Source organism: Uloborus diversus, chromosome 5 (assembly GCF_026930045.1).
Source record: "Uloborus diversus isolate 005 chromosome 5, Udiv.v.3.1, whole genome shotgun sequence".
NCBI lineage: Eukaryota > Metazoa > Arthropoda > Arachnida > Araneae > Uloboridae > Uloborus > Uloborus diversus.
Genome location: NC_072735.1, coordinates 53,245,280 through 53,263,919, shown reverse-complemented (window position 1 = coordinate 53,263,919; position 18,640 = coordinate 53,245,280). Strand labels below are relative to the sequence as shown.

Below are 18,640 nucleotides of genomic sequence, written 5' to 3'. Positions count from 1 at the left end.
CCGATTGTGGGTGTAGTGGTGTTGTCCTAGTTTTCTCAATTCCGAAAATTTGACATAGGCCCTTAAACACAGCAGAGATGAAATTCCTCCCTTGATCGGAATGAATCTGCAAAGGTGTTCCGTATCTCGAGATCCAATGTTGGACTAGAGTCTCTGCTACGGTAGTAGCCTCTTGATCTGGAATGGGATATGCTTCCGGCCATTTGGTGAAGTAGTCGATGGAAACAAGAATGTATTTGTTCCCATCAGCAGTTCTTGGTAGGGGACCCAGGATGTCGATCCCAATTCGTTCGAAAGGAGCTCCAACGTTGTACAGATGTAGCTTCCCTCTGCTTCTCTTTTTCGGTCCTTTACGAGCAGCACAGGCATCACAAGAATGGCACCACTTCTCCACGTCATCCTTCGCCTTACTCCAGAAGAAGCGCTCCCGAACTTTATTGAGAGTTTTCAAGACACCAAAATGTCCTCCAGTCGCACTACTATGTATTTCTTTCAGAACATCTGAAATCCTGGATCGAGGAAGTAGTAACTGCCACCTAGATGTCTTGCCGTCGTCAGATTCCCATTTCCGGTGTAGCACGCCGTTCCGTAAATGGAGTGAGTTCCATAAAGCCCAGTATCTTTTTGTTGCAGGACTGAAGATGGAAACGTCCTGCCAGCTAGGGCGTCGACTGTCACTTTCCATGAACTCTAAAATTGGTTTTATGTCGGGGTTTTCAAGTTGATCTTTTCGAACTTGGTCATCACTCCATGGATCAGGTTCTGATGATGTTGGAGTCACTGTCACCTGATAGGCGGTAGGGCTAGTCGTTCCATACTGTTTCTCGATTCGGGAACAATAGTGGCAGTTCTCAGGACAGGGTCTCCTTGATAAAGCGTCAGCATTACCGTGAGATAACCCTTTTCGGTGCTTGATCTCCATGTCATATTCCTGGAGCCGCTGTATCCATCTGGCTATCTGGCCTTCTGGATTCTTGAAGTTCAAAAGCCAAGTTAACGAGGCATGATCTGTCCGAAGCAGAAATTTTCGGCCGTAGAGGTAATGATGGAAGTGTTCTACAGCTTTCACTATGGCCAGTAACTCCTTTCTGGTGACGCAGTAATTTCGCTCAGACTTTGATAAGCATTTGCTCCAGTAAGCGATGACATGTTCATTTCCGTCAATTTCTTGGGATAAAACAGCTCCAATTCCCTTGTTGCTCGCATCAGTGTCCAGGATGAAGGATTTTTCAGGCTGAGGATAGGCGAGGATAGGCGTTGATGTTAAAGCCTCCTTCAGTCGTAGAAATGCATCTTCGCATTCTTTGGACCACTCAAACTTTTGCTTGCTCTCCATCAGCTTATGCAAAGGTCGTGCAATGTTGGAAAAACCCTTCACAAACTTCCTGTAGTACGTGCAGAGCCCCAGGAAACTTCGCAACTGATGGATGTTTTCGGGACGACTCCAACTCCTGACCGCAGATACCTTCTCTGGATCGGTTTGTACACCCTCAGAAGAGATGATGTGACCAAGGTAGTTCACTTCCCGGCGGAACAAATTACATTTGGACGGGCTTAACTTCAGATTGGCTTCCTTAAGCTTCTGCAGCACCTTCCTAAGATTTGCCAGATGTTCTTCGAAGCTGCGTCCCACGATGATGATATCGTCTAAGTAGACCAGACAGGATTCGTAGGAAAGTCCTCTTAACACTGTCTCCATAAGACGCTCGAACGTAGCTGGTGCATTGCAGAGGCCGAAGGGCATAACTTTAAACTGCCACAAGCCTTGTCCAGTTGTAAACGCTGTCTTCTCTCGGTCGTCAGGGTGTATTTCAACCTGCCAGTAGCCGCTCTTCAAGTCCAGGTTCGAAAACCACTTGTGTCCGGAAAGAGTGTCCAAGGTGTCGTCTATCCGTGGAAGAGGGTAGCTGTCTTTCTTGGTGATTTCATTCAGCCGTCGGTAATCGACACAAAATCTGGTGGAGCCATCTTTCTTTCGGACTAAGACGATGGGAGAGGCCCAAGGACTGGATCAAGGTTCGATTACATCATTCTCCTTCATCTCTTTCAGGAGGGTCTCAACCTCTTCCTTCTTGGCGAACGGTAGTCGTCTTGGATGCTGTTTAATAGGGGGGTGTTCTCCAGTGTAGATCCTATGCTGCGTTAAATTCGTACGGCCAACATCCTCCGATGTAGATGAAAACAGATGCTTGAAGTCGTCCACCAATTGTTCCGCAGCAGTTCTTTGATCCTTCGATAAGGGTGCACTCCCAATTAACTTCGATGTCAAGGACTCAGAGGACACAGTCTCGGGGGAATTGATTCTTCTAATGATGCAGTTTACGGGAGTACAAGTTGCTAACACTTCGCCTTTCCGGATATTCCTTGGCCTTTCACTCACGTTGGCGACTCTCACAGGAATTACATCCTTAGAAAGGTCCACAAGCGTAGATGCTACCAGTACTCCTTTTAGGCTATTGCTTAGGTTAGGGTATTCAATGAGTCCAAATCGAAAACTATTGCTTTCTTCAAGGGAGCCAGGTATTAATGATTCTGACCTTGAGGGAATCGATAAATCTGTTTGAGCTATTATTTGATGAGTGGATTTTACATCACTCTCTGCAGGGAAAACGGCTATGTCTTCTCTCATCGAGTGCAGCTCATTAGTCTTGAAGTCGAGAGTGAAGTCATATTTCTTCAAAAAGTCCAATCCGAGAATGAAGGGGTCCGTGATATTAGCGACGAATGCCGTATGATGGTAGGTGGCATTCCCAAACACTATTTCCAAGTCCACTTTACCGTCAATCTCAATTTTGTCACCTGTCACAGTCTGGAGACTTACGCGTGGCGATGTCCACAGCAGTTTCAATCCAAATTCACGAGCCACATCTGTCCTAATGATTGTCACATTGGCTCCAGTGTCAACAATCAGTCTGCAGGGGTTCCCATTTACATGTGCGTAAATGAAAAGTCCATCACTGCCACTACTAGAAGAGGAAATCTGCAGAGCTCTAGTGGTGGTGATTTCCTTCCCTCGCGTAGCTTGGCGAGCCGGACAACTCCTTCGCAGGTGTCCTTTACTACCGCATTTCCAGCACTTCTGCTCTTGTTTCTTTTGGGCTGTTATGCTGCTCAGATGTCTTGTCAAGTCACCGAGTTGTCTCTCAAGTTCAGCGAGGTGGGACAACCTGGAATCAGACTCATCAGCTTCCTGAGTCCGGATTAGATGGCGATCCACATGGGTTGCTTCTTGGGCGGCCTCGTATCTCATCGCATACACAACGGCAGAATTCAGGTCTTTGACATCCGCCATCCGTAGAGCTTTCTGGATTTCCGGATCTCGAACCCCGTCGATGTAGTAGTTGAGTGCCAGGTTGTCTCGAACATCCGCAGGGCAGTCGTAAAAAGCAAGATGAGACAGTCTCTCGATGTCCGCCGCAAGCTCTTGCAGGGTTTCCCCAGTTTTCTGGAAACGGACTTCAACTGGAGTCGGCTGAAATCTTTCCGGCACTTCTCGCCGAAGCGAAGCTCCAACGCAGCTGTGAGGGCGGCGAAATCCAGGCGCTGGCTGTCCGGAAGGGTCTGGAGAATGTCCGCTGCGTCACCTCTCAGGGATGCTGCAAGATGACAGGCCTTGGTAGCAGAGTCCCATCCGTTCGCTTCCGCCACTATTATGAATTGAGTTTTGTAAACCTGCCACGAAGTTTTCCCATCAAATGTGGCAAGTTTAATGGACGGTCGAGCAACCGATGTGGGAGCGCCAAACTGTACAGAGCTGCTTTCCGCGGTCGCCAATCTCCTTTCCACGTCCTTAAAGATCTCTTCTTTAAGTAGATGAAATCTTCTATCTTCATCTTCAAATTTATTTTCTACAGCATTGAATCGGCTTTCAACGGTATTAAATTTTTCTTCAATAGCATCAACTCGATGCTCTATGTCATTAAATTTATTTTCCATCACAGTCTTTACCGAAATAAGGTCGTTTTTAATTTCTTCTTGGTTAGACGTTAAGTCCATTTTCAGCACCGTTAAATCGCTTTTTAACTGGTCTTGATTTGCCAACATACTTGCAGTCAGATCACTTTTTAATTGTTCTTGATTAGCCGCCATATCATTTTTTAATTGTTCTTGATTAGCTACCAAACTTTCGGTCAAGTCACTTTTCACAGCATTAATTGCTTCCAGAAGTTGTTTTAATTGGTCATCCATTGCGCGAGTAATCACCATAAAAACAAAGTCTATAAATTCAAACAGTCTTTATGAAAAAATGTCCAAAGTCACACTTACTCCAAGAAAGTCCAGAAGAAGCCCCACGTTGGGCGCCAAATTGTAACGGATTCGGTGCGAGACTTCCACTTTCTTGAAATGAAAACACAGTTCTTGATAAAAACACAGGAAATTTATTTACACTATGTACAGGAAAGATCTTCAACAACTGCTAAATTATTCATCAGCAATTAAGCAATTATCACACAGCACCGTAAACTCAACGTTTACACACGTATTTACTTCCAAATACGAAAACAACACAGCGAAATGCCTCGCTATAAACAGAGCAAAAATCTTCTCAGTTCGCAATATCAAACGAAACTAAACTGTTTATCCATCGCTAACGGCTTAAATACACCGAAAAGAAATTTCTCAAATATTCCACACGCTTCTGTAAAGTAGTAGACCGTTATCAATGAAACAGGGTTCGTACGCTCCGGGAATTCCGGGAAAACCGGGAATTGTCAGGGAAAATGACACTGTCAAAAATGTCAGGGAAAAGTCAGGGAGTTTTCAAATTTTGTCCTCCAAAAATTTTTTTTCCATTTTTTTCCCAAGGAATTAAGTACTATGAGATCTAGTCTTTGTTTTTATTGTGATTTCACGAAAAAAATTGTAAATTTTTATCTAAACCAAAGCTGGCACTTAAAAACTGCAATCGAAAAATGAACGTTTTTTTTTTCACAACGAAAAATGCGCCAAAAATGCGAATATTTTCTTGCATGGAGTCAGTGAGGGGAACGCATTTCTTTCTACTCCCTAAAGTTTTAGATGGGTTGCCACAACATTCTGTTCGGTTCAGGGTTCGTAAGCTCCGGGAAAACTTGGAATTATCAGGGAAAATGACTGAGTCAAAAATGTCAAGGAATTTTCCAAATGTGTCCCCAAAATTTTTCTTTTCCCAATTTTTTCCCAGGAAATTTCGTTTTATAAGCCCTAATCTTCATTTTTATCGATGTATTTAAAAAAAATTGTTACAATTTTAAAGCAATGAAAAAAGTGGCGACCCAAAAAATCTTCAGCAGCCGCCATTTTTGGCTCTCAGTAGTTCCCAAGGGGAAAAAAATCAGGTGAACAGCAATTATGCACAAACTCAACAGGAGAGAAGACAATTTACTGCTTCGGAAGCACAACCTGTAGATGGGAGGGTCGATCGGGGAAAATCGTTTTTTTTTTTTTTTTTTTTTTTTGATCGGAAAATCATTTCAGCTACGTGTGAAACGTAGTCGCCATCTTTGGTCATTCACAAGATGGAAGTAGATACGATCCAAAAATGTCTAAGTTTCTAAAAACAAAGCAGAATTGGATGTTTTCTTTAATTGAAAACTGATGAAAACAACAAAAAATGGCCTGCAAATTGTTTTTCTATTATTATTTGAAATAATTTTCTTGAGAAATGAAAAATTTTGTTCTTAAAACTTAATCTTATCCTCACTGCCTCGGACACAAATGTGATAAAAACTTTTCAATGAATTGTATTATCATGAAGATTTATTATTTTTTAATTGTCTTCATGCAACAAATTAAAAAAAAGTTATTTCTTATTTTTGGGCATAGCCGCCATATTTGGTCATTCCCAAGATGGAAGTACACAAGACTTTTTCAAGTGCCTAAGTTCCCGAAAACGGCATTGGATGTTAATTGCAATGCAAACTATTGAAAACAGCACAAATTGTGCCCTTTTTTTCTGGATAATTTGTAATTATTTTCTGGAAAAATGCAAAATTTAATCTTCATAACATTTTTTTGTTTTAATTGATTTAGACTCTTATATGCTAAATACTGACTATTTGGCTTTTATTGTAGTTTTTTAAGGATTATTAATTATTTATTACTACTTTTATACTACAAATCCAAAAATCTACTTATTATTTTAAATTTTTCACTTTGTCGCCATATTTGATCGTTTGCACAATGGAAGTAGACTTAAACTTCCAGAAACAGAATTGGGCGTTTATATCAATGTGTAATATTGAAAATAACATTAAATGTGAAAAAAGTTATGAATTTTTGAAAATTAACTATTACTTTCTGGAAAAGAAAGTTTGAAATTTTAATGTAAGCGTCCTTTAATATGTGAAAAAAAAAAAAAAAAAAGATTATTGGCATTAGCCTGTGATTGGCGGATGTTGATTTTTGTTACTATGCATTACATGGTATGCCGATTGATGCAACAAGTTAATCATATTTATACTGAAATTTAGCATTGCATTTTGCTCAATATGTTTCGTGTAACCTACTTATAAGAAAATAAAAAGTATTGTAAACCAAAAGCGGATGCTAAAAGGTTGCTGCAGGACTACAGCAAAACGCTATAATATTATGCGTGACATCAAAGAAACGCTAAAATAAGTTGAAAGTACTCTGTTTTCAACAAATAGTAAACAAATTAAAACTATTTTGAACAAAATGTTTAAAAAAAACTTAAAATTTTGACAGAGAAAACAAACGAAAAAAAAAACAAGTTTTTTTTTTTAATCTAAGGGGAGAAGTTTCAGTTCTGCATCGCTACTTTAAACAATTTTAATTATTTTGAAAATATTACTATTTAAACTTAAATTTTGAATGAATCGAGTAACCTGGAATTTTCTAAAAAACAACCTGGAAAAGTCAGGGAACTTTTTTTAACCAAAAGTGTATGAACCCTGTGAAAAGAAAGAAAATAGGGGTCGTATACTTTAGCCGAATGAAAAAGGGGTTGTATATTCATTACGGGAAACTATTTACAGGTTACGTTCCTACAATAATTACTATTTACAGAATTTGTAACATTATTTTTCCAGTCAAATTTTTACCACAACCCTAGTTACTACATTGTGGACCAGTTATACAATAGATGAAAGTTTCACAAACATTGCTTGCTCCTTGATGCATTGTCTGCTAGCTCTTCTGTTTCAAGAATATTCTAAAATTTCTCATTTGTGCGTATTAAAGTGAGAACCTGTTTAGATTTTTGAAACCACCTTTTCTAAGAGGCAATTGCAGGGTCCAAACAATGTAACATTTGATTTTGAATTGTGATAATTTTGTAATAAAATTACAATGCATTGGTTAACAATTATTTTTTCCATGCATTTTCTATTGTATATCAAGAATTTTTCATTTTGTGAGTTTTTGCGAGTTTCTGCCGCAAAGTGGCAGAAAGTGGTTTTTGCCATGCTGGTTTTAACCGGTTTCTACCAGTGGTTTTAACCGCCTCGGCAGAAACTTGCCAACCCTGACCAAGATAGCATGCTTTACTCTGTGCCTACAAACTTATCAGCGCAACTGTTATGAGCACAATTCAATAAATAAAATCCAATGAAATTGTGTTAAGTATTTTTTACTACTAAACTGAAAGTGAATAAAATTTAGCTTTAAGTTTAAGAAACCCATTTTAAACCTTCTCTGAGTGGACCACCTTTTCTAATGGTCGATTTTTCTTTAAATAACAGGTCCTCATTCTAGGAAAGTTTGCCTGTTTCAGATGTCTTTCTAAATGAGCCTTGTAATACAAATATAGAAAATATCCAATATTTTCAATCGACACAAATTAGAATCTTCAAAATATGTAATACATCTTTAAATCAATTTTTTATGTTGTTATTACAATATATAGACTTAAAATTAAGGTTTTTTTCATTATTTATACTTTAATATTTCATGTAACATTTTTATCAATTTTAATGGAGTTATATGATTCAGAAATAAAAAATATGCATTAGTCGATGCACAGTCATAAGCCTTTTTTTTCTGACCAAGGTTTAATATTTAATTAGGCACTTTTAATATAAATTTAAATTGTTGGGTAACTATTAGTAATAATTTTCTGAATATAAAATAAATATTATGCTACTTTGGAATATTATGATAGATTAATGCATTATAAAAATATAGTACATTACTTTTTGGTTATTTTTAGTAATAAATGAACAATGATTGTATAATTAATATAATTTTTATATTAGAAATACTGTAATTGAAAAAATAAATATCGAACATATCTAAATATCATAATATTTTCAAAATAAATAATGGATTTCTTTTTGTGATATATATCAACTGATATATATTGATGAATCCTGAATCTCCATATGTAATATTTCACTGCTATCGTTTTCTAGGTAGAAAAAATCATAAAAGAAGAAGAAAAAAAAGCTTATCTTGATCCGGAAAAAGCCTTGGAAGAAAAGAACAAAGGAAAGGAATGTTACCAAAAAGGTAAGCCCACATTAATTTTTGAAGCAATGCTAACTCTCCCGTTTTTCAAGGGACTCCCTTTTTTTGCTCATTTCTTGCGGTTTTAAGTTTTTAAGTACCAATTTCTCCCGTTTACTTCAGTTTTTTTTTAAATTTATTTTATCATTTTTGGTAATTTGTTCATTTTCATTTGTAAAAGAAAACTCGTTCTTCTAATCCTGATTAAAGGGCTCTACTCTCGTACATAGCTTCTTGACTTTTCCAAGACTTGATGGCACCACTGCTCTATAAAGTGTACAGTGTATCGTATACACGTGGTAAAAGGCTTTGGCTTATTCACCACATTGCAGGTGATTTGGCAGCAATCTTTTAGCATTTGTTTCTGAATTGTACAAAGTCTAATAGCTAAAGTTCAAGGGTATTTTTAGCATTCTTTGCTTTCAGGTCTCCTCCCCCAAAAAATATGTTTGAAATAGAAGCTTATTGTTGAAGTTTATGAAATGTCAAGTACAAATATATTTGCTTTCTGATCAAAATTCAAAGAATGCACAACTATTGTAAATATCTTCCTTCATTCGTTCTGTTAAATTTTTTTTTTTTTTAATGTGCGAGTGCAACGCTGTTTGTAGAGGTACAAATGCATTTTTTCTGGAAGCATTTGAAGTCAGCACTAATCTTTCCTTGCTCTCTTGGTAGTAGTTTTGATAAATTGCATGATTGCTTGATTGAGTCATAGTATAACCAATCCCCTTAACAGCTTTTGTATTGACAAATCAAACCATTTTCGCCAGAGTTTTTTTTTTTTTTTTTGTCATTGAAAAATACTTTCTCAAATTCCTCTGTCATTCAAAATATTTTGCAATTATATTTTTAAACTGAATCCTCTGCAGCAAGAGGAGCCATTCATAAAAGAAGCAGCCTTTCTTGGCATTGTCTGTCAGCTTTGTTAAGCTGGCTGGTTGATGATTTTGCATTTTATGTATTTCATGGTCAAAGTACTAACATCTCTGTTTGAAATAATGTTCGTTTTTCAACTATAGCATTTTGATTCCAGAAGATGTCCCAGTTGTTGAAATAAAGTTTGTCTACTCTACCATCAAATAAGTTTGAATCAATTACATACAGTGAACTAGAAGGTTACTGTTCCCTACTTGATGCTACATGTGAACCCTTAAAACTGCTTATGCAGTTTTTGGATACATTTAATCATTACGATACAAAATATTTAAGTTGAACCTTTATCACCCATCAGACAAAGAATTGGCACAAATAATATTCTATGTAGCGCACGACTCTTTTTGGCCATTCCACAATAAAGTCAACATTTTGTCCCGGTGATGGTACCCGGTGACATTTTATAAAAAAGTAATAATTCTAAAGGGTAATGTAGAAATGTTTTGCTCAAGAAATCACATAAGTTTGTAATCTATTAAGCAGAAAAAAATTGTTCATTAAAAGTATTATTTTTAATGAAATATATGAAGCATCATGTGCACGACAAAATGACAATTTTCCGTGGAATGACCCTTTGTGCAATAACAAAATGTGGCATAACTCACACTTCATTTATGTTTTTAAATAGTATAATATTATCCAGTTTTTGAGTTAACACGACTATTTGCTGGTTTGAACATTTTTTGTGTCAGGGAGGAAGGTTTTTTCCCCTTTTTCATTTGTGATTAATGTCCTGTAAGTAATTTCATCTCAAGTTTCTGTAGATGTATTGTGAGAAATGTTAGATGCAATAAAATGTTTACATCCGAAAAATAGCCATGAACAAAGGTCTGGATTGGCAGTTCCATTGCCAGTTCAGACCTTTTAAAATTAGGGACCTGCATGCAGCCCTCCACTAGTGCTCCTGTATCGTAAGTGGCCCTTCGCTGAAAAAGGTTGCACACTCCTATTCTAAACAAATTATTTTATTTTGTTCTTGTTTTCATAATTATTTTAACAATAAACTGCACTCTGGTTTCTGTATTTGGATTTGGTCTACCTCCTTAGCTTAGGTTAATTAGTCTGCTAATTTTTTCCACTACTTGTAAGTATCACTATTATTATCACTGCTGTTATCCTATCATGACTTTCTTATTTAATATAGCAGTATAGAGGTGTAGATTGGTATTTTTCTTTGGTAGCCAGTGGCTACCAACACCAAAAACTTTGGTAGCCACTTCAAATTTTTGGTAGCCAAACATACACCCACAGATATATATATATATATATATATATATATATATATATATATATATATATATATATATATATATATATATATATACATATACAGAAAAGCACCGTTTATACATTTCTCTTTGGTACGTTTTTTGAATTGGTCCCTGCAGAATCCAATACATTTTAATGCATACCTATTGTACGTTTTTCCCCTTATTACACTTTTTTCATACAGTCCCTTCAAAAACGTATCAACTCTGCTTCACTGTACATATATTTTATATATCTATGTATTAAAAATCTTAGCACAATAAAAATCAGTACCAGTGAAAATTGATAAGTATTTTCCTTCTCTCATTGAAGAAATCTGAGAAAGATTTGGATTGAAATAGGATGGAGGAACACATTAAGTTAAAAATCTAATATTTGTTTGACCTACTGGTTTCACTTTTCATAGAATCCCCCTTGCCAACATATTTGCAAATTTAAATTTGTAGGACCAAATTTTAAAATTCAAAGCCACATAATAAAAACAAACTAGAAAAATATTTGTAGTTTGCGAACAAATGGTTATTTTAAAAGTCTGAATTAGAATTGAACTAATAATAAAGTAGCTATCCACTACTCTAGAAATCTGCCTCTCAACATACGACATTTAGTATCGTTTATAGAAATAATACATTTCAAATTCAACAGCAAAAAAAAAATGTTTAGATTTAATATTTTAGGATAAATTAAATTGATTAAAATAAAGCCTGTAAAAATAAATATATGAACAGGATTTATTACTTTTTAGTTATTAAAATATAACTTTCAATTATCAAAACTTCTGAAGTATTCAAAAATGCAAAAAGATTAGCAAAACTGGTGCGCAATGTCGGCACGTTTCCCGAAATAATTGCATTTATTATTTATTAAAATAAAACTTAAAATAAGCTGACAACTTCCGACTGCCAAAAAAATTAAAATATGTTGGTACAAGATGCAAAAGGAAATCTAAAGCACAAGATGCAATTATCCTCAAAGTGCGATTCCAAAGTTAGCATGGCTCCAAAAATAAATTCTTTTATTAAAATGGAACATGAAACAAGCTAATCTAAGGTAGCACACATCAAAATAACTTTTGCTTATCAAAAATATGAAGACAATTGTACAAGATGCAAAAAGATTGAAAATTCAACCACGAGGTGCAGCTCCCCGCGAAGTGCGGTTACAAAGGAAGCATGGCTTCAAAAATAAATTCTTTTATAAAAATATAACATAAGGGTAGTTCTCAAAAGGTGGGAGCAAACACAGACTTCAACTTTGAAGCTTCAACACCAAATAACTTTCATTTTAATTAACTCTAAAATTTTTGAGGTAAATTATAATGCTGTATAGAGACAAGAATTGACATAAATTATGGAAAAAAAGCTCTTTAAATGCCCTTAAAAAATATTTTCTTTGCTAAATGGCACAATTTTGGACATACCAAAACGTTAACTGAGCAAATGTACCATTAAAAAAAATTTTTTTTTTAATTATTTCCATACGTTTCAAAAAAAAATTAAAGGCATGAATCTTACACTGAATAATTTTTTGTTAATATTTTACACAAATAACAAAAGTAAAGACAGATTATTTACTTTGTAAACGATTTTAGAAAAAAGTAAGTTTGAAATTTGATGCATGTCCAAAAGTTACGATCTTTACAATGCTATTATTTGAGAACTAAGTATATGATGTTTTCGTTTTAAAGGTATTTATCGATCCTCAGAATCAGTTTTTAATTGTTTAAAAGTGTTTTCATAAGCTTTTATGCAGTATCTTAGAAGAAAAATATTTTTTCTTAAACATACATGTGAGATGTCCAAATGGCGTTACGATCTTGACGCCGATAATTCTGTCCGTTTATAATTTTTTTGTAATCCACTGTCTTCTAACATCAATAAAAAAAATTATTCTGATGTTATCTACTTTAATCCATAGGTATTTTGCATAATTAATACGTTACACATTGAACAATACATAAATTACAGTAGAAACATGGCTGTTTGTGATCGAACGAAAACCATTTTGCGCGAAAATCGCCAAGCAAACCTCCGTTGGCGACAACACAGTATACGATAAGCTAAAGGTTACCAGAGGGGGATTCCAGTTTGACAAATGTAGTTAATTGTCAGCTGCACCAGTTTTGGCGACTTTATCACCTGCACTAGCTTTTTTTTTTCCCGCCGCTTTTATTATTTTAGAATTTTTTTTTTCTCTTCTTTCTTTTGGAAACATAATTTAACGATCTCCAAATAGAAATACAAATTTCTTTTTTCAATAATTTTTTTTTAGACATCGTTTTAATTCTTATGACATTAGAAAATATATTCATTATTAAAACTGATGTCACTTTTTACATTCTTTCTTAAAGCATATTTTGTTTATTTTTCCTTTAAAAATATATATGTCGTATTTATTTGTCTCTATTTTTATTCCTTTTTTGTCCCAAAAAATCAAACTACAAGTTTGTATAATTATTTCCATGAAGCTTTTTTCTACCTTTCATCAACTTCTTCAAAATCATTCCAAAACTTTATTATATGTAAAGAGCAGTATGTATAGCCATTCAAGTACTTCATTACTATCCTCTTTATCATTAAATTGCAAAATTTAAAAAGTAGTAAATAAAATTTTCATTGGAAAAGTTAAAAATCAGATTAACAGTTGTCAAAAATGGTGAAACTTACATTATGATGATGTCCAAAATCCGTTACCTACAGGACAACAATGTCCAAAATCCGTTACCTACAGGACAACAGTGTCCAAAATCTGTTACCTACAGACTGCTAATTTAATTTGCTAATTAACAATTTTTACAAATACCTGCTGTCTTTTCATGTTCATATATTGTGTTCTAGGTATGCATACTATAGAATAAAAGCAAAATTGATATCAAATTCGAAAATTTTTGAAATTGCTCAAAGTTAACTTTTTTGTTCCCACCTTTTGAGAACTGCCCATAAAACAACTAATATAAGGTTGCATTTGTCTAAATAACTTTCGTCTGTCAAAAATATTAAGATATGAATAAGATGCAAAAGGATTTAAAACTCAACCACGTGGTTATAGTTATACGCGAAGTACGATTACAAAGAAAGCACGATTCCAAAAATAAATCAAGTCTTTAAAATAAACATAAAAATAAGCTAATTTAAGGCAGCCTGTGCCAAAATAACTTCTGATTATCAAAAATATTAAAATCTGTACAAGATCCAAAGGGATTGAAAACTCAACCACGAAGTGCAATTCCCCGCAAAGTACGATTACAAAGGAAGCGTGGCTTCAAAAATTAATTCTTTTATTAAAATGGAACATAGACCAAGCTAATCTAAGGTACTATACGTCAAAATAACTTTCATTTGTCAAAAATATTAAGAAATGAACAAGATGCAAAGCTATTGAAAACTCAACCACGAGGTGCAGTTCCCCGCGAAGTACGATTACAAAGGAAGCATGGATCCAAAAATAAATCCATTCATTAAAATCAAACACGAAATAAGCTAATTAAATTTAGCCTGCGCAAAATAACTTCCGATTTTAAAAAATATTTTTAATATTTACAAGGTGTAAAAGGATTGAAATCTAAATCACGAAGTGCAAGTTTTCGCACGAAGTACGATTTCAAATTTAATATGGCTTCCTAAATAAAAAGTCATGAAAATTAAACATTAAATAAGCTAATGTAACGCTGCATGTGTCAAAATATTTTCAGATTGAAAAAAAATTATATTATATTAAAATATTCGCAAGATGTAAAAGGAACAAGGGAAGCAGATTTTCGCGAAGCAAGTCGTGAAAAGTTTCATGACACCCGGTGTAAGTCGGCCACTTTAAAGTAATTTGGTACTTCTAAAAATTGATTTTTAAATCGATAGCGTATTATACAGCAGAAAAATAATGTATTTGGTGCCATGTTTAGTTTGTTACACACGTTACAGTAATCTTTCCAAAAAAAAAAAAAAAATTCTATAATAATGAAAAATGAACTGACTTGATGCTGGTTGTCTTCGTTTTGAAGAACTGAAATAAAGTCTTGGAAGATGTATCCAAATTTATTCTCTTTGAGCTACCTCTACTCGTCATTTTCAACCTTTTAAAAAGTTATCAGAATTAGCTACGCCGTCGTATTTACGTTTCCCCTCCTCAGGCACTGCAGATGCTGCGGTGTTGACCTTGATTGGGTTCGGGGATCATGTCTGCTGGACCGCGGGGAGGTTTCAGTTTTCACCCCCCCCCCCCCCTTCCCGAACAATGCTCTAAGCCCCGAACGCAGTGCAGGTGTAGCAAACGGGAAGTGGTCAATGAATCAGCGAGGAGAGGGGCAACATTTCAACTTTTCTTGAAGGTCAGTAAGTGACCTCGCGTCTAGACGAGTGACTACCACAGCATGAAAAACTGGATCCGAAAGCACAGTGCGATCGATAACTTCAACTTGGGGGATTTTTTTTCCCCTTTGGTTACCCGGTGGCGATCGGCGCTGAAATCTTTGGTAGCCATTCAAAATTTTTGGTCGCCAATTGGCGAGTGGCGACCGCTAATCTGCACCTCTATAGCAGTAATTAGTTGTGTAAGATATACTTCATTTTAATAGTATATCATTCCCCTCTCCATTTCCTAGTTCTTGAGATTTTGAAATTAATTTATTTAAATATTGTTCACAACATCTATTTTAAATGAAGGCATTGCTCTTTATCTATTTATATGAATTATTTCAGTGCTTTCTATCCACTTACATTTTTCTGAACTTCTTGAGGTCAAGAAACTGCTTTTGTGTTAATGACCCTTATGTATTTAGTATAGTTTGAATAATTGCCTGTTTATCAACTTAAATATTTATCCACCAAGTTGATTCTTGTTCAGAAGCGATAAAATTCTCTTTGGGCTAAAATCAAAGTGTAGTATGTGATGCTAAATACCACTTGAAAATAGTATATAGACAGAACTGAAATTTAAGGTGATTACTTTATTCTAATACAAAAATGGTGCATCTTAATGATCCCTCATTTTTGTAAGGGTATGTTTATAACATTGTAGATTTTTTATAAGTCAGTTTTAGCAAATAAAAATTTAATGACTCATTTTTTGCAAAAACTTTAAATTTATCTCATTGAGGCTTAAATATGATTAAAAAACTTTATGGTGTGGGTATTCTTGTATTGTTGGGAAAATATACTCTCCTGAATGTGTATAAGCAAATGTTCTTGAAGTGGCATAAAATGGCACATTTAACGTTCTTTAAACATACTGAAATATAAATTATTGTAGTGTATATATAGTTACTCTCTTAATACTAACCGTCAAAAATCCATGAATTTGTTCGTATTAGACGTTATTTGTAACAACTGTGAATATGTAAAATGGGGAAGAAAAATGCATATGTATAATTTACTATGCATTTATTGTTGTATAATATAATACATTGCAAGTCATTTATTTGTCTCACTTTTCACGAGCTGAAAGTGCTTTTCTTTGTATGCTACCCATCATTGGATTTTAATAGATTATCAGAAAAAGCAGCATTTAATATATAAGGAACATAGACTGTCAGGATAAATACAACAGATTTGTTTCTTTCATGAACCAGAAAGCTAAGTTACAACATAAAATAACCTGCCTTATTGATGTTCAAGGGAGAATAAGATATGTGGGACAGGCCTGTTTATTGTGTTATTAAGTTGTATTAGCAATAACTGAAGAACCTATTCGAAAATGGGGCAGGGGAAAGAGACAAGTGATAACACCCAAATTAAGAGATTTTTTATTCCCAAGTAGTCCCCTACCTGTTCTAAGGTAAATAGCAACAGTATAAGCTTTAACTCTTTCATTCTCAGAAGAGTAATAGGCGAAGAAATGAATTCTCTCCCAATAGCCCATCCCAATGCAGTCCAGAACTTCTCTCATTCCCTTGAGAGCTAACAAGCTTGAACTTGATGAAAATGAGAGAGGAATGCATAGGGGGCTGCATTGACTACAGTTTCATTGTCCGTTGAAATATTCTGCGCCATGTGGTTAAGGTAGAATAGCTGTCACCACTTAATAACTAAAAGATGAATTGGAAATTACTCTAAGTATTAGGAATGCAGGGTTAGCTTTCTGCTATGATGCAAAGTATCAGAAAAAGAAAAAAAAAAATTCAATCGGGAAATTTTTCCATTTAAAGGTCAGAAGTTTTGTTCGTCTCAACCGAAACTTTCATTTTATTCTACGCAATATCTGTAAAAATTTTAATGTAGTTTAATTGTAAACGAAACTTAAATAACAAAACGTTTGTTTTACCTGTGATTTCGTATTAACCATGGTCGTATTAAGAGTTCAACTGTAGTGTATAAAATGTTACATGATCATTATTAAAGTTTAAATTTTTTGACTAAAGGTGATTATCCTGCTGCTATGAAGCATTATACAGAAGCTATTATGCGTAATCCAGATGATGCAATTCTATACAGTAACCGAGCTGCCTGTTATCAAAAGCTTGCAGAATTTCCTTTGGCACTGAAAGATTGTGAAACATGTATTAAATTAGATCCAAATTTTGGTAAGTTATTACAAAGCATTTTTATCAGATTTTTTTACTAGCAGTCTTTATTACAGTCATTCAGGGTATCGTTGAGCCAAAATGGTTAACTTTTCAGCCACTGCAAACTTTTTAGCATATTTGAATTTAAAAATGAATCACTAAGGCCCAGTGCTTTAATATGCTGAGGAGGTTATTAAATCAGTTTTCTACTCATTATTTAAGGAAAAAGTACACAAAACTTACTCAGCAAATTGTAAACTACAACAAAACTGAAGAGACTATTTGGAATCTATATTAGAATGCAGTTTTGAAAATGTTATTAATCTTTTAAAATAAGTATATTCTACTCATGTATCTGGTGTTTCATTTCTTATATATTGTGAATTTCTCAGTACCTGACACAGTTTATTCATTAATATTTAGTAAAATGACAAAGTGAGGCATTATACATTTTCTCCTGTTTTCAGACTTTGAGACACCTCTACAATGGGCTTAGCATTATTGTTTACCTACTACTGATATATTCTGATTTCTCAAAATGTACTTTCTTTATTCCGCTACTTTACTGACAAACATAGCCAAAACATTTTTAGATATAGAAGTTTAAACTAATGTAGTAAATTCTACCATAGTAGTAGCACACACAGCGAAAATGCTTTGATAAATGGCGATGTAACAATATTCAGAGGTAGCTCAATGATGAAAAGTTGGTAATGTGCATGATTAAATAGTGAACCTTATGTAACGTTAACTTTTTAACACGTACTATTACTTTAGTTTTATATTTTAACTCGCAGATTTCAGGCCTAGTTAATATAAAACCACGATTAGTACAAACAGAAATCAAATGAGCCATTTTCTTTCACTCGTACAATGCAGTTTTTGAAATTGTCAAAAGAGATGTTGCTTTCAGTTTAGTACTTGGGAAATTATAGAAATTATGGGTACTTTGAGTTGAAATTAAATGCTTAAAATTATTTTTAAGGCAAAATTTGGTTTGTATTTGTTCCTAATATCACGGTTATTAAATTTTATTTGTAAGGCTTACTCAATTGCTCTAAGAGTATGACAATTTGTAAATGAATGTATGGAACAATAATCTATTGTCTCAGTAGAAAAGAGTGTTATTGTTAACTTCTGGGAAAGAAACTGGCAGTTTCCAAAATTCTATCCAGAACAAGAGAAGTTGAAGTTGTCTTTGAAGTATTAAAGATTTAAGTATTGTAGATAATATTCATGCAGTGTGTTATGACCCTACCAGTTCAAATACTGGTCCCATTTCAGCCAAAATAACTTTTTTCCCCAAATTTTCCAATTAATTTTACTTTTAACTTTTAGATACATTAATTATGAATGAAGATCATTTACAGTAACTTGGTCTCTTAGTTAGATTGTATATAAAGAATGGAGTTGGTGGGGATTGTATTATGTTTTTATAAAACTTTAATGGTTTTTGGTGTCTTAATATATTTCTTTGGCAAATTTGAAGGTTTT

The 18,640-nt window shown here is 34.4% G+C and overlaps 1 protein-coding gene across 2 annotated transcripts in view; it reads left to right on the top strand.

Moving 5' to 3' along the window:
• The window catches only part of LOC129222170 (stress-induced-phosphoprotein 1-like), a 79,950-nt gene that overhangs the window by 53,564 nt on the left and 7,746 nt on the right, over positions 1 to 18,640 (top strand). For both annotated transcript variants that reach the window (XM_054856631.1, XM_054856630.1), the window contains 2 exons: positions 8,352 to 8,448; positions 17,003 to 17,164. In XM_054856631.1, the coding sequence (XP_054712606.1) occupies positions 8,352 to 8,448; positions 17,003 to 17,164 (259 nt within the window). The remainder of the gene's footprint in view (positions 1 to 8,351; positions 8,449 to 17,002; positions 17,165 to 18,640) is intronic.